This window comes from Rutidosis leptorrhynchoides, chromosome 1 (genome assembly GCF_046630445.1).
Source record: "Rutidosis leptorrhynchoides isolate AG116_Rl617_1_P2 chromosome 1, CSIRO_AGI_Rlap_v1, whole genome shotgun sequence".
In the NCBI taxonomy this organism is placed as follows: Eukaryota; Viridiplantae; Streptophyta; class Magnoliopsida; order Asterales; family Asteraceae; genus Rutidosis; species Rutidosis leptorrhynchoides.
In genome coordinates, this window is record NC_092333.1 from 29380128 (window position 1) to 29394287 (window position 14160).

Below are 14160 nucleotides of genomic sequence, written 5' to 3' on the forward strand. Positions count from 1 at the left end.
TCGGGCAACCAATTTACATGTACAATATGCCGTTTCGAAGGTAATCAAACACACATTGCAACCAAACACTTATCAACAACAATTCATGGCATTTGATGCACCAAAAGTTCATATAAAGCTTGTCAAACCCTAATCCAAGTTCATAAAATCACTAATCATGTTCTTGAAGTTTTCTTAATCAACCTATACATCAAAATGAAGCTAATGATGCTAGTAACACATTTAATACATGAGCTATAACAATTAAACAGCTTTTAATCATCCAAAATCAAAGATTAAGCAAACCCACTTCAAAAACTCAAACTAGTTACTCAAAACAACAAATCGAGCAAACAAAACATATATTCATGTTACACACGAGCCATAGACACTAACTAACACAATTTCAAGTCAAAAACACGAATTTGAGAAATCTAGAGTTTTAGAAATGTTACCCAAAATCGATGAGGTTAGTATCAAATCGTAGAGGATGATGAGAGGATTAAGAATATGTAGTCGGATTTGTTGTGAGCTTCCTAGATCCAAATTAGATGATGAATTAGTGATTTGGTGTTTTGAGAGTAAAAATGGAAGAAAGGAAGAAATGGTTGGTGAAATGAATGGATAAGTGGTGGTGGTGGTGACTAGTTGCCAAATTTTGGCCAAGTGCCAAAATTAGTCCCTCAAGTTTCAAAGCGGGTGCGGGAATTTACCAAACGAATATTTTTAAAACGCTCGAGTAAACGGGTGACGTTGAAATTAAGTAGCAGGAATATTATGAACGTTTATCAACGGGACCACGGATTTAAATAACGAAGATATTATTTAAAAAAAAAAGACGGTGTTAAATTAAATTTAACGGAAAAACGCGGGATGTTACATTAACAAGGAAAAATTTCTCAAATCAACGTGAACCTCACAACAGAGACTTATAATAATATCACAATACTTATGGAATTGATAAATGCTAATAAAATATCCGTTAATTAATTCATTTGATATTATCTTTTAGTTCCGTCGATAGATATATTAAACATATATCGAAACAAATACGTTTAATGTAAAGTATTATATATTTAATAATCTGTTAACGTTTTCAATTAATGTAACTATATATTATATATACATATCTACATACACATAAATGTTCGTGAATCGTCGAGCACAGTAAAAAGGGTAATTGGTTACATGAATATAGTTCCAAAGTTTTTGAGACTCAACATTACAGACTTTGCTTATCATGTCAAAATCATACAAAGATTAAGTTTAAATTTGATTAGAAATTTCCGAGTCGTCACAAATGGAACTTTTCAAATTCGTAGAGTGTGAGGAAGATTGTAAAAATGCAGATGATAAAAATCTTTTTAAACCAACTAACCACCCTAAAGCTGAATAGCCCACATTTACATATAGATCTCTATACTTTGAGAATAAGGCAGAATTGCCCCTTTTTTAATGAGTAATTATACATCCCACATATGTATTTATCTAAATTGAACCCGATACTAGGCACCTTATTCAAAGGTAGACAAATACGTTATTCATATGTGACTCAATTCCGTTATATTAGGCTGCAACATAATGCACCTTATTCAATCTTTAATAGCAATACTTATATGATCCAAAGCCATCATAAATCACAGAATCAAAGTACATACCTACACAAATCACTACACAAACCAGATCATGTTAGAAATGTTACTTGAAAAGCTTGACCAATTTACCTTTGTCTTTTAATAAGTAGTCGTTATGTCGATTTGTTTATAGTGATTTTGAAGCATATATTTATCTGGTGATCATTAATTAATTGATGAAGATGACTCCACATTAAGGATGACAATGGTCACCCGATTTATGGGATATCCATCCGATTCACCCGATTCATGATGGATAAATGGATATGGATACGGATATGGATAAACGTAAATGGATATGTATAAAAAGTTTCATCCATGAATATATCAATTATCACCCAAAATACATATATAAATACATACATATAGTTATTTGCAAAGACATTTATTATTAGAAATGCATTGCACATACATTTTGCTTTCAACCATATAATGAATTAACTATCATATATTAAAATAAACACGTATATCTCGTAAAATAAACATACAAATTACAAATATTTTTTTTCGAAAGGCAAGAAAATTTATTAATTAAAAGAATACTAGCAAGAAGCTAGCAAATACACGACATTAAAAAAAATGCACCCTACGCTACCACCACAAACCAAGCCTACACGACATTACAAACCAAAATAGCACAAAAATCCAACCTAAGCTCAAAAAGAAAACCAACAAAACCAAACAACATGAGAGACACGAAAGAAAGACTAGACTCCAAATCCACAACTTGAATCCCAGTTATCCATCTCCAGAATAGCCAAAATTTAAATCCACCCTGCTACATGTCCGAATATGAGGATGAATAATCATCGTCATCGTTCAAGTTCGTCATTAGATTAACGAGTGTAACTCGTTCGCACCACTTAAGTAAATCTCGATTTTTATTACGTTTCAAATGTTTTTTTCCTCGAATATAATTAAAAAAGTGGTGCCTATTTAACGCTCTAGTATACTTCATCTTCTTCTTGGAACGAAAACGAGTCAATAAGGCCGAACTAGCTTCTAATTTGTCATAATATGTTTAATAGTATTAAAGTTAACAAATTATCTTATATTCTCGATAAAGTTTACACTTTCTTGTTTATATATTTTAATTAAGTCACACTATATATATTTTAGTTATATTACGTTTTGTTTTCACATAACAGAAATATTGTAACATTTTTTGAACATCCAATGGTATATATTAACCCGCTTAATTCACTGGATATGGATGAATGAACTGAAATTAAATGAATATTGATATGTATATGGATATGAATGAGCAATACTAAATGAATATAGATATGGATACGCCGTTACCCGATCCATATTCGATCAATTGTTATTTGGTCTCCACACAGAGGCGGAGACAAGGGGGGACTGAGGGGTGCTCAGCCTCCCCCAAGGTCCAGATAAAGCCCAAATTTCAATTGTAATTTATGCCCAGAAAAATATAAGCCTCCCTTAACAACCAAGTTTCATTTGTATTATTATGTTCAAATAATTGTAATTTAATTGGTCAAATTGCCCGAGACTCGTATAATTTTCAACTAGCCAATTATCACTTCAAAAATTAGTTTGTTTTACATTATTATTAATTAAAAATCATAAATATAATATTTGTTATCGAGTAAGCCACCCACATCTTCAAATCCTGGCTTCGCCTCTGTCTCCACATATTGTAAAGTACACATAATTTACAAGGGTAAAATTAGCTATAGTTAATATTAAATCTCTAATCTTATGATGTTATAAAAAAACAATTATCCTTTATAAAAATAAATCAAAAGAAAAAAGAAAAAATTAGAAGACATCTAGATGATGTCATAAACACCAATTAAAATAAATTAATAAAAAAGGAGTAATTATTTATCTTCTACTTTTTAGTAAATTATTTTTTTCTTTTCATAATAACAACTAAATAATTATTCCGTATTATTTTATAACGAACGTGATTATCTTCTGCATCATATCTTATTCCTTTCTTTTCATCAATCATAACAACTAAATAATTTGTGTGACTATAATGCCAAGTCAGAGTGTAGCTGATATTGTGTGATATATTTGTGTGAGAATAACAAATCTCTTATAACATACTTAAAATAAAATTTCTTAAACACAACAAATATCATTCATTAGTCAACTTTTTAAACACAAAATAACAATTGTAGATTTTTTACGGTAATAATTACGTTACATATGTATACAAAATAGACGTCTCAATAAATGTTGTAATGTAGACTTTTATGACAAGAAAAATAGCAATTGTGGTGAAAATTGAAAGAATGTCGTGGGAGAATAAATGTAGTTCATTTATTCTGATCAAGTTAAGTATATCAATATGTTTGTAAAAACAATGACAAGTTTCTTAGTCGGAATCTGTGGTTCCACGGGTCAATAAAGTAATTAACTTTAACATTTACGTTCACTTAATACCTAAAACATATCATTAAACTATTTCATTAAAACAAACGCGTAGTTTCACGGGTCATTTCACTAGTTATTTACTAATATTCTATTTATTTGTAAAAGTAAGCACCCATTTATATAGATAACTTAATTTAATGAAGATAAAAAGTAAGCATACACTCAGTTGTAGATATAAGATATTGACGATAGTTGTGAATGGATGGACTGAGTTCACGGTATGTAAGTAGGGATGTTCAAATTCAGTTTGGAATTGTTTAATTTATAGCTCGACCAATTAAATCAAAAAAGTTAGAATCAATTTAGATCCTTTTTCAATCGATTTTACAAACTTAAAATTGGTTTTTGGTTATACATTAGTTAGAAGAAACTGGACCGATTGTTGACTTTGAGTGTCGATTTCAGAAGAAACCAGCCACTTTCTGCTCCTCCATCTATTGCTTCGATATTGTGTTCGAAAGATTTGAATTTTTAGAAAAATGAGAGAATACATTTGGAATTCATTTTTACAGGTAGCTTAGATCAGGGTATGATTACTTGAAAAATACACTTAGATATCAGTTTCTTAATTTTCAAGCAAACGCAACAAGACTTCAACAAGAGAGAAGAGAACGAGAGTTGCGTACCAAAAAGATTTTGTTAAAAAAGTATGAACTGTTAAAGTCCAATTTTACTTCAATCAAGGATGGAGTAAAAAAACACTCGCCTATAAAAAAAACCTCTCCCCGTTCACACCAGATCTTAGATCTATAGTCATTACCACCGCCGGCGGGAACAAACGCCGGTTGGTCTTTTTCTATCTTGCAATAGATCTGCTGCAGTATGGTTAACGGCACCAAGAAGAGCAATTGGAGTTGGAACGATAGGGGTACCTACCGTCCTATAAGCCACCCATACAGGAACGATGTTGAAAGCATATCCACTTCGTTTTTTGTGTCAAATCTTCCGAACGATTTCGATCGCAATAGATTGTGGAAGGCTTGCGAGTCGTTCGGCAAGATTTCTGACGCGTTCGTGGCGAATAAGAGAACAAAACATGGTTTGAGGTTTGGTTTTGTTAGGTTTATGGGGATCAAAGATGAAGAATTGATGACCAAATCCCTAAGGACGATCTGGATCGGGAACTACCATTTATTCGCTTCAGTGGCTCGGTTTCAACGTCCTCCACGAGAAACGGGTAGACAATCATACTCTGATAAAGGAAATCGTAAAGACTCACCCGGTAATCAGGTACCGAGGAGTGTTAATGTTTCGGTGAATAAAGTTAACTTTGAGACTGTCAATTCAGATAAGACATTTGCATCGGCAGTTCACAGGGATGCAAATACTGGTATGTCGCCTACGAAGCAAATTGTTTTGCTTGACAAAGACCTGATTCAAGTTCCAGAGAAGAAGGAGGCAATGTTATTGAAGGTAAATTTAATTGACACCATGATTAACTTTAAAAGGATTTGTGAAGAAGAAAGATTTTTGGACGTGTGTATTAGACACGTTGGTGGATTTTGGATTTGGATACAATTTGATTCTGAAAATACTTGCAATACTTTCAAGTTAAATGTGTTCCTGCAATCGTTATATTTGGTGTGTAGACCGATATCAGCTACGTTTGTTCCAAACGAGAGATTCATATGGGTGGACCTTTACGGGTTACCTACAGCTGGGTGGGGATCTAAGGCATTTGTTAAAGTGGTGTCAATGGTGGGAAAGTTTCAATTTTTTGAAAAAGAAAAGAAGACCCCAATGGCTGTGGGTAGAATGTGCATTGCTACGAGACAAATGTCCAGGATTGAGGAAGATATAAAGGTTATTATACATGGAAGCGAGTATATAGTGCACGTTCATGAGGTGGGTATTTGGAATGTTGATTTGGATAACATGGATGAGGAGGAAAAGGAAGTCTCGAGCATCGATGAAGAATTGGATGATATGTCAGAGAAAGAGGCAAATGAGGAAGTTCCTAAGGAAAATGTGGAGGTGGTGGATGAAAAGGAAAATATTCAGGAGGAAGAAAAGGAAAATATTGAGGAAAATGTTAATGATGTGTGGGAACAGGAGGTCGAACAAGAAGATTCTAATGGTAATGATGCGAATAATATGCAAGAGAATAATAAGGAACACAGCCATTCTAAGCTGGAAGGATCGGTTGGTCAGAAGGAAAAGATTGGCAGTACAAGTAAGTCGGTCAAGTCTAATAAAAATGGCTCTTATGAATCGCATGTTAGTGACTCTCACAAACATATTAGAGGTATCTCTATTCTAAATGAATTGGATAATTTAATTGCTGTGGGAGAAAAATTGGGTTGTGATGTTACAGGGTATAGTAATTGTTTTGAGAAGCTCATTGATAGAATTGGTGTGAACATAGTGGATCAATGATTGTGCTATCTCTTAACATAAGAGGTTGTAAGAAAAGGCGTAAACAACTTTGGGTTAAGGAATTGTGTGTTAAAAATAAGGTGCAATTTGTCGGGATTCAAGAATCTAAGATGTCAAGGTTGGAGTTATTCCGATTAAATACAATGTGGGGCAATCCTAATTTTGACTATGCTGTTTCGTTAGCTAGAGGAAGATCCGGTGGGTTGATTTCGATATGGGACCCGTCAATTTTTCGTAAACTACAAATTTGGTGTGATGATTGGTTCATTATTGTAAAAGGAAAATGGACTAATATAGAGGATGATATGTACCTTGTTAATATTTACAGTCCGTTATCTTTGGGCGATAAGCAGGTGTTGTGGAATCGGTTATCTAATTTTATGAATGACAATGTGGGTGCTTACATTTTTATGGGTGACTTTAACGAGGTTCGATGCGAAGACGATCGTTTTGGATGTATTTTTAATGAAGGTGCTGCTGCTGCTTTTAATGAGTTCATTAGAGAAGCAAATGTACATGATATGGCTATGAGTGGTAGACGATATACATGGATGAACAAAAGTGGTTCTAAAATGAGTCGTATTGATCGGATGTTTGTGTCTCAAAATATGTTGGAATTTTTTCCGGATGTGAAGATGATTGCGTTAAACCGAGCCTGGTCTGATCATGTTCCTCTACTATTGTATGTGGATCAAAGTGACTTCGGTCCCATTCCTTTCAAAGTTTTTTCTTCGTGGATGAATCGGGAAGGTTTTAATTCTTTTGTTGATTCGACTTGGAAGTCTGAAGAAATTAGAGACGTTGATTTTGTGAATAAGTTAAGGTATCTTAAATCCAAACTTAAGGTATGGATTAAAGTAAGAAGGGCCGTTGAATCTTCAAGGCATGTGGGGTTAAAAGCTAGGTTGAATGTTATTGAGGTGTTGATGGACAACAATTGTGCCTCTCTTGAGGAGTTAGACGAGAGGACAAACATTATAAATGAAATTAATGAGATTGGGAGAATGGAGGAGTCGGATATTCGCCAAAAAGCAAGGATTAAATGGGACGTAGAAGGGGATGAAAATTCAAAATTCTTCCATGCTATTTTGAAAAATAAGAGATGATACCAGTCGGTGAATGGTATTTCGGTGAATGGTACATGGATCACATGTCCTATTCGAATTAAAAGGGAGTTTTAGAAGTTTTATAAGTTAAAATTCCAAGAACATGATACTGATCAGGAGATTCCAACTTTAGTTGCAAATAGAAGATTGAGTATGGAAGATAATTCTAAGATTGAAGATGTGGTTTCTAATGAAGAGATTAAAAGTGCGGTGTGGTCGTGCGGTAGTGATAAGGCTCCGGGTCCGGACGGGTACACTTTTCAGTTTCTCAAAATGCATTGGGTCTTGTTGCACGAGGATGTTTGTAGAGCTGTTCAAAAAGCTTTTTCTGATCGAGTTTTGCCTAACGGGGTAGGGTCGACGTTTATTACTTTAATTCCTAAGATTGATAACCCTATAGGAATTAAAGATTATAGGCCCATTTCTTTAGTTGGCTTGCAATATAAAATCATTGCTAAGATTTTGGCGACTCGTCTAGCTAGTGTGGTGGACAAGGTGATAAGTCCGGAGCAATCTGCGTTCATTGCGGGTAGACAGATTCTGGATGGCCCATTGATGCTTAATGAGATCATGACATGGTATAAGAAACGTAAGAAGAAGTTATTGATTTTTAAAGTTGATTTCGAGAAAGTGTATGACACCGTGAGTTGGAAATTCCTTGATTATATGCTCGAGGTTCTGGGTTTTGGTTGCGTTTGGCGTGAATGAATTATGATGTGTCTTAAGTCCTCGAGATCTTCGGTTCTTGTTAACGGAAGCCCGTCTTATGAGTTTCCTATAAAGCGGGGTCTAAGACAAGGAGACCCATTGAGCCCATTTTTGTTCATTATTGTTATGGAGGGGCTAAACATTCTTCTAAAGAACGCGATTGAAGCAAATTTGATTCGGGGAACGGTGCTGGGTAATGGGGAGGTGAATATATCCCATTTGTTTTATGCGGACGACGTTATCATTACTACCGATTGGAACATTTCAGACATGGAAAATATCCTACGTGTGTTTCATATTTTCTTTGCAGCTTCAGGTTTAAAGTTGAACGTTGCGAAATTTGAGGTTCATGGTGTAAGTACTTCGGTCGAAGAGGTGGATTTCATGGCTAGATGTGCAGGTTGTCGTCCGGGTAATTCTCTCTTTTCTTATCTAGGTTTACTTGTAGGTCGTAATATGAATTCGATTAAGAACTGGGACATTTTGATTGAGCGTTTTAAAAAAAGATTGTCGTCTTGGAAAGTTAATCTTCTTTCTATTGGAGGGAGATTAACTTTGGTGAAATCGGTTTTTGGAAGTCTTGGCATATTGATGCGAAGCGAGGTGTATATAAAATAGTTATTATTTTACTAGGAAAACACTATTAAATACGATACAATTTTACACAAGATATTTATTTATTTATAGAATGGATATACTTAAACCTTGCTACAACACTTATAGGCAGTGTACCTAATCGTACAGTAGTGTAGTTTTTAGTAAGTCCGGTTCGTTCCACAGGGAAATCTTTAAACAAAGCTCAACGCTATATTAGTTTACTTTTATAAAAATACAAATATATATATAAGTAATATTATTATTATAAAGGGGGTTTTTACCGTTTAATGACCGGTTTGTCGATTTTAAAACTTTAGTCGCAGTTAAAACCTAATGTAAAATATAAAATAAATACAAGACTTAAATTAAAGCGTAAAGTAAATAACGATAATGAAATTGCGAATAATAAAAGTACGATAAAATAAACTTGCGATAATTAAAAAGTACGATAATTAAAAGTGCGATTAAATAACAATAAATAAAAATGCGATAATTAGAAGTGCAATTAAATATAAAATAAAGGAAATTAAATATGAAATAAAAGAATTATGCTTATTTAAACTTCCGTAATCATGATGTTTGACGTGTTGATTTTAGTTTTATGCCCATGGGTTAATTGTCCTTTGTCCTGGATTATTCAATATGTCCGTCTGGTTTTTGTCCATAACAGTCCATCAGTCATAAATATAAATTGCAAGTGTCCTTGTCAAATTATTATTATACCCGAAGATAAATATTCCAACTAATTGGGGATTCGAATTGTAACAAGGTTTTAATACTTTGTTTAATGAATACACCAGGTTATCGACTGCGTGTAAACCAAGGTTTTACTACTTTGTTAACAATTACACCAATTACCCTTGAATGTAATTTCACCCCTGTTTTAATTATTCTAGTGGCTATTAATCCATTCCCGTGTCCGGTTAAATGAACGATTATTCGTACATATAAATACCCCGCCCATCGTGTCCGATCGAGTGTATATGATAATTTATAGGGACGCCCAATTGTAAATCTTTATATTAACATTAACAAACTTTCATTTAGTTAAACAAATATAAAGCCCATTAATAGCCCATAGTCTAGTTTCCACAAGTGTCGTTCTTTTATCCAAACCCCAATTATGGTACAAAGCCCAATTACCCAATTTTAGTAATTAGCCCAACATCATGATTACTTCGTTTTAAATAAGCATAATAATAACTTAGCTACGAGACATTAATGTAAAAAGGTTGAACATAACTTACAATGATTAAAAATAGCGTAGCGTTACACGGACAGAATTTCGACTTACACCCTTACAACATTCGCTAACATACCCTTATTATTAGAATTAAAATTAAAATTAAAATATAAATTATATATATATATATATATATCGTATATATTGAGAGAGATAGAGAAATAAGATATGAAATTTGATCAGAATTCGGTTTGCTTTATAGCCAGACTTGATTTTTGGGGCTCCGCGACTCGCGGCAAAATGCCCTTCAAACTCCGCGAGTCGCGGAGATATATTTACAGCTCACACCCTTGGAGTTTCTTGCTGCCGACGGTTTTTAATATATATATATAATATATATATAATTAATATAATTAATTATATATTATATTATATTTATATACATAGTTAACTTGTAATTTTTAGTCCGTTGCGTCGAGCGTTAAGAGTCGACTCTAGTCCCGGTTCCGGATTTTCGAACGTCCTCGCGTACAATTTAATATCTTGTACTTTGCGTTTTGAATCTTGTACTTCTGTAATTTCGAGACGTTTCTTATCAATAATTGGAACCTTTTTGATTGTCTTTTGTTCTTTTGAGCTTTTTGGTCGTTTGCGTCTTCAATTCGTCGAATCTGTCTTTTGTCTTCACCTTTTATTATTTAAACGAATATCACTTGTAAATAGAACAATTGCAACTAAAAGCTTGTCTTTCTTGAGGAATAATGCTATGAAATATATGTTCGTTTTTAGCATTATCACATATACTATTTATCAATATCTATATTTAAATGTCCGGAAAGTGTTTTAAGCAAGTTAGAAGCTATTCGGGCTTCTTCTTTTTTGGGAAGTGATGGTGTCACGAGGAAAATGGTGTAGATTAAATGGTCTAATGTGATGTCGTCTATGGTTAAAGGAGGTTTAAACGTGGGGAGTATAAAAGCTTTAAATATTGCCTTAATTCAAAAGTGGAGGTGGAGGCTTCATGTTTGTCCAAACTCTTTGTGGAGTTCGGTTGTTTCTGCCATTCATGGCACTGATGGAGGGGTTTTTGGTTCTAATGTTAATGGTTCTAGCACTTGGTCAAATGTTGTAAAGTTGATAAAAGAGATGGACAAGAAAGACATTATTCCTTTGAACTCCTTGAGAAGGAGAGTCGGGAATGGTATCTCGATTAAATTTTGGAAGGATCATTGGATTGGTGAAGGGCCTTTGTTCTCGAGATATAATAGACTCGCTCACTTAGATTCTAATATTGATTGTACGTTAGCGGATAAGCTGGTAAATGGTTCTTGGGTTTGGAGTTGGTTGCGTGAGTTGGGAAGTCGAAACGAGACTCTGTTTAGTTCCATGCTAGCAGAGTTAGCTTCGGTGCAGTTGTCAAATATTGAAGACTCGTGGTCTTGGTCGCTTGCATCGGATGGGTGTTTTTCTATTCATGATACGAGAGCTAAAGTTTATAACTTAATTTTACCTTCTTTGTCGCCTTCTACGAGGTGGTATAAAATTATTCCTCGTAAGGTTAACATCTTATTATGGCGTGTCGGGGTGGATCGATTGCCTACTAGATTAAACTTATCGAGTCGAGGTTTGGAGATTAATGATATTATGTGTCCAGTGTGTTCTCATCGCGTAAAATCTCAGGACCACGTCTTCTTCGATTGTCATAACCCGACCTTAACCATAAGGACGAATACAATAACATATGATTTCATCGCGAGGTATTGACCTCTATATGCGACATTTTTCAAAAACTGCATTCGTTTTTACAATACAAACCATAGCTTTTATTACAAATACAAGGTTTAAACAACTTAATAATGATTATCGTTTAGCGATAATCTTAGACTTACAAACTTTACATGTGATAATAACAATACGACCTCCAACATATTTTACATTACAAATCCTCCGATATGCAGTTTTATTTTTGACACAAATATGCATACTCAAGATCTTGCTTAAATTCAACATGTTGCAGCTGAAGCTTTTAGTTATCACCTGAGAATAAACATGCTTAAAACGTCAACATAAAGTTGGTGAGATATAGGTTTAATGCCGGCAGCGTTATAAATATAGACCACAAGATTTCATATATAAACGTTTTAATAAAAATATTCTAAGTTGTTGAGCACTTGATAACCATACTTAACATTTAATCAACGTCGCATATTCCCTTTATTATGAAATCTTACTACACCGTACCAAGTGTAGTTACCGAAATGAAGTACTGTGCAACCGTTGAATACTGGTCGTCCAGTCTGGTTGGGGTTGTCAGGCCCGATAGATCTATCAACAGGATTCGCGTTTACAATACCTCATGTAAATAATAGTTACCAAGTTACAGGGAAGTATGTCAGTGGTACAACTCAACGTAGAATATATATTTTTAATCACTTGTGTCCATAACGTAAATCATAAAATGCATGTATTCTCATCCCGAAATATTTAGAGTTTAAAAGTGGGACTATATACTCACGTTTTGCCTTGAAGGTAATAAACACGACTTGGTCTCCGATTGATATCACAAACCTAACCATATATATAATATATCAACATATTTTCTTTTCAAGTAATCGTTACATATATATATATATATACTTTTAATACTTTTAATATTTTCTTAGTCCGTAGTTAGCAGTCCGATGTTAGTGGTCCACAATTAGTTGCTTAAATAAAATAAATAAAGACCCCATCGTATTCGTATTGATTAGAATTAATCTCGACCCATGGTACCATGTTGTCAAGTGACGTGTTGCGTACATAAAGTACCGTGTTGTCAAATGACGTGTTGCGTACAATCATGAGGTCTTATGATTAATCTTCTCGTGTTGTTTACGGGTGGTCCTGAAATATATAAAATCAAATCATAACTAAATATATATGAAATATCATATTAATTAGAAATATATGATTAATTTAATTTTTCTCCAAATATTTTCGTAGCTAAACTAGCTTCGGATACCCGATCTTGTTTTAGTCGTAGTTTCTTCATTACAACTCCGTTTTTGTTGGTTCAACTTGCCACTTCCTTGGATCGAGTCAAATTTTAAGAATATGAACTGAAAATACCTTAGGTTGTATTCGAAATCACAGGTTATAGGTCAAACTTTGGTGAAACTTATGAAGGTGATCATTTTCCATCATAAAAACAACATTTAATGATCATTTTTCTAAAAATACTTACACTTTAAGTTAAACCATGAAATTTTTATGTGTTAACATATTCATAAGAAATATCATTTTTCTAGAACATGAACTTCCAATTCAAAGCTTAAGATGGTTTTTAATTATCCAACCCAAAACAGCCCCCGGTCGCACTCCGACGACGTAGATTCAGTTTTTAAGGTGTTCTTTGTAAAACCAAGTTATATCTTGTTAAGTTAGCATATCATTATGATATATTACAGGTCTTGAAGTGTTTTAAAAGTCAAGTTAGAAGGATCGATTTAGTTTGCGAACAAGTTTGAAATCATTCAAACTATGTTCTTGTTGTTAAAATTTTATACCACAAAATAAGATAGCTATATGAATATGAATTGAATAAGATTATGAATAAGGTTATGATATTGCTCTAAACATACATATTATTCGACGCAATATCAGTTATATTTCATCAGCTTTTATCATTTACAAAGACATTCAATGTATAATATTCAAGAAAAACGACAAAAGCGGACAAGAGCTTGCTGTTTGAAGAAACGACGATAAAACGAGGGGTTTTAACCAAATTTATATCAAGAAACGTTTATTCGAATAAAAGTACAAGATGATCGAAGAAAAAGAGTTCAAATAGAAAGTCCCAAGTCAATATATATCGATACGAGGTCAACAAAGAACAAACGAGAAAATAAAAATATGAAAACTGCCATTTACTCTTACGCGAATCGTGTGAGTCTACACGAAACACGTAATGTTAGGCCGAATTAATCATGAAACTGAAATGGGGCGGCTGCTTTTGGTGTTAAAAATCAATTCTTTTTCTCAAGTGCTGCAGAAAGTAAAGGGCATTAACAAAATAAAGGTCACCTACTACTTCAAGATCAATGATAAATACGGAGTACAATCAGACACATTTTTAGTACAAGACAGAATATATTACATACAACAATTACTATACACAAGTTAATAT

General features: G+C 33.5%; 2 protein-coding genes across 2 annotated transcripts in view; both read left to right on the plus strand.

Annotated features, from left to right (window-relative positions):
• Nucleotides 1-6394: 6394 nt before the first annotated feature.
• LOC139853407 (uncharacterized) lies at nucleotides 6395-7504 on the plus strand. Its single transcript, XM_071842824.1, has one exon. The coding sequence runs from the start codon at nucleotides 6395-6397 to the stop codon at nucleotides 7502-7504; it is 1110 nt and encodes a 369-aa protein (XP_071698925.1).
• Nucleotides 7505-8218: 714 nt separating this feature from the next.
• LOC139853540 (uncharacterized) overlaps nucleotides 8219-14160 on the plus strand; it is a 45780-nt gene continuing 39838 nt past the window's right edge. Inside the window, exons 1-2 of the mRNA XM_071842946.1 lie at nucleotides 8219-8815; nucleotides 10908-11549. Coding sequence (XP_071699047.1) covers nucleotides 8219-8815; nucleotides 10908-11549 — 1239 coding nt within the window. The remainder of the gene's footprint in view (nucleotides 8816-10907; nucleotides 11550-14160) is intronic.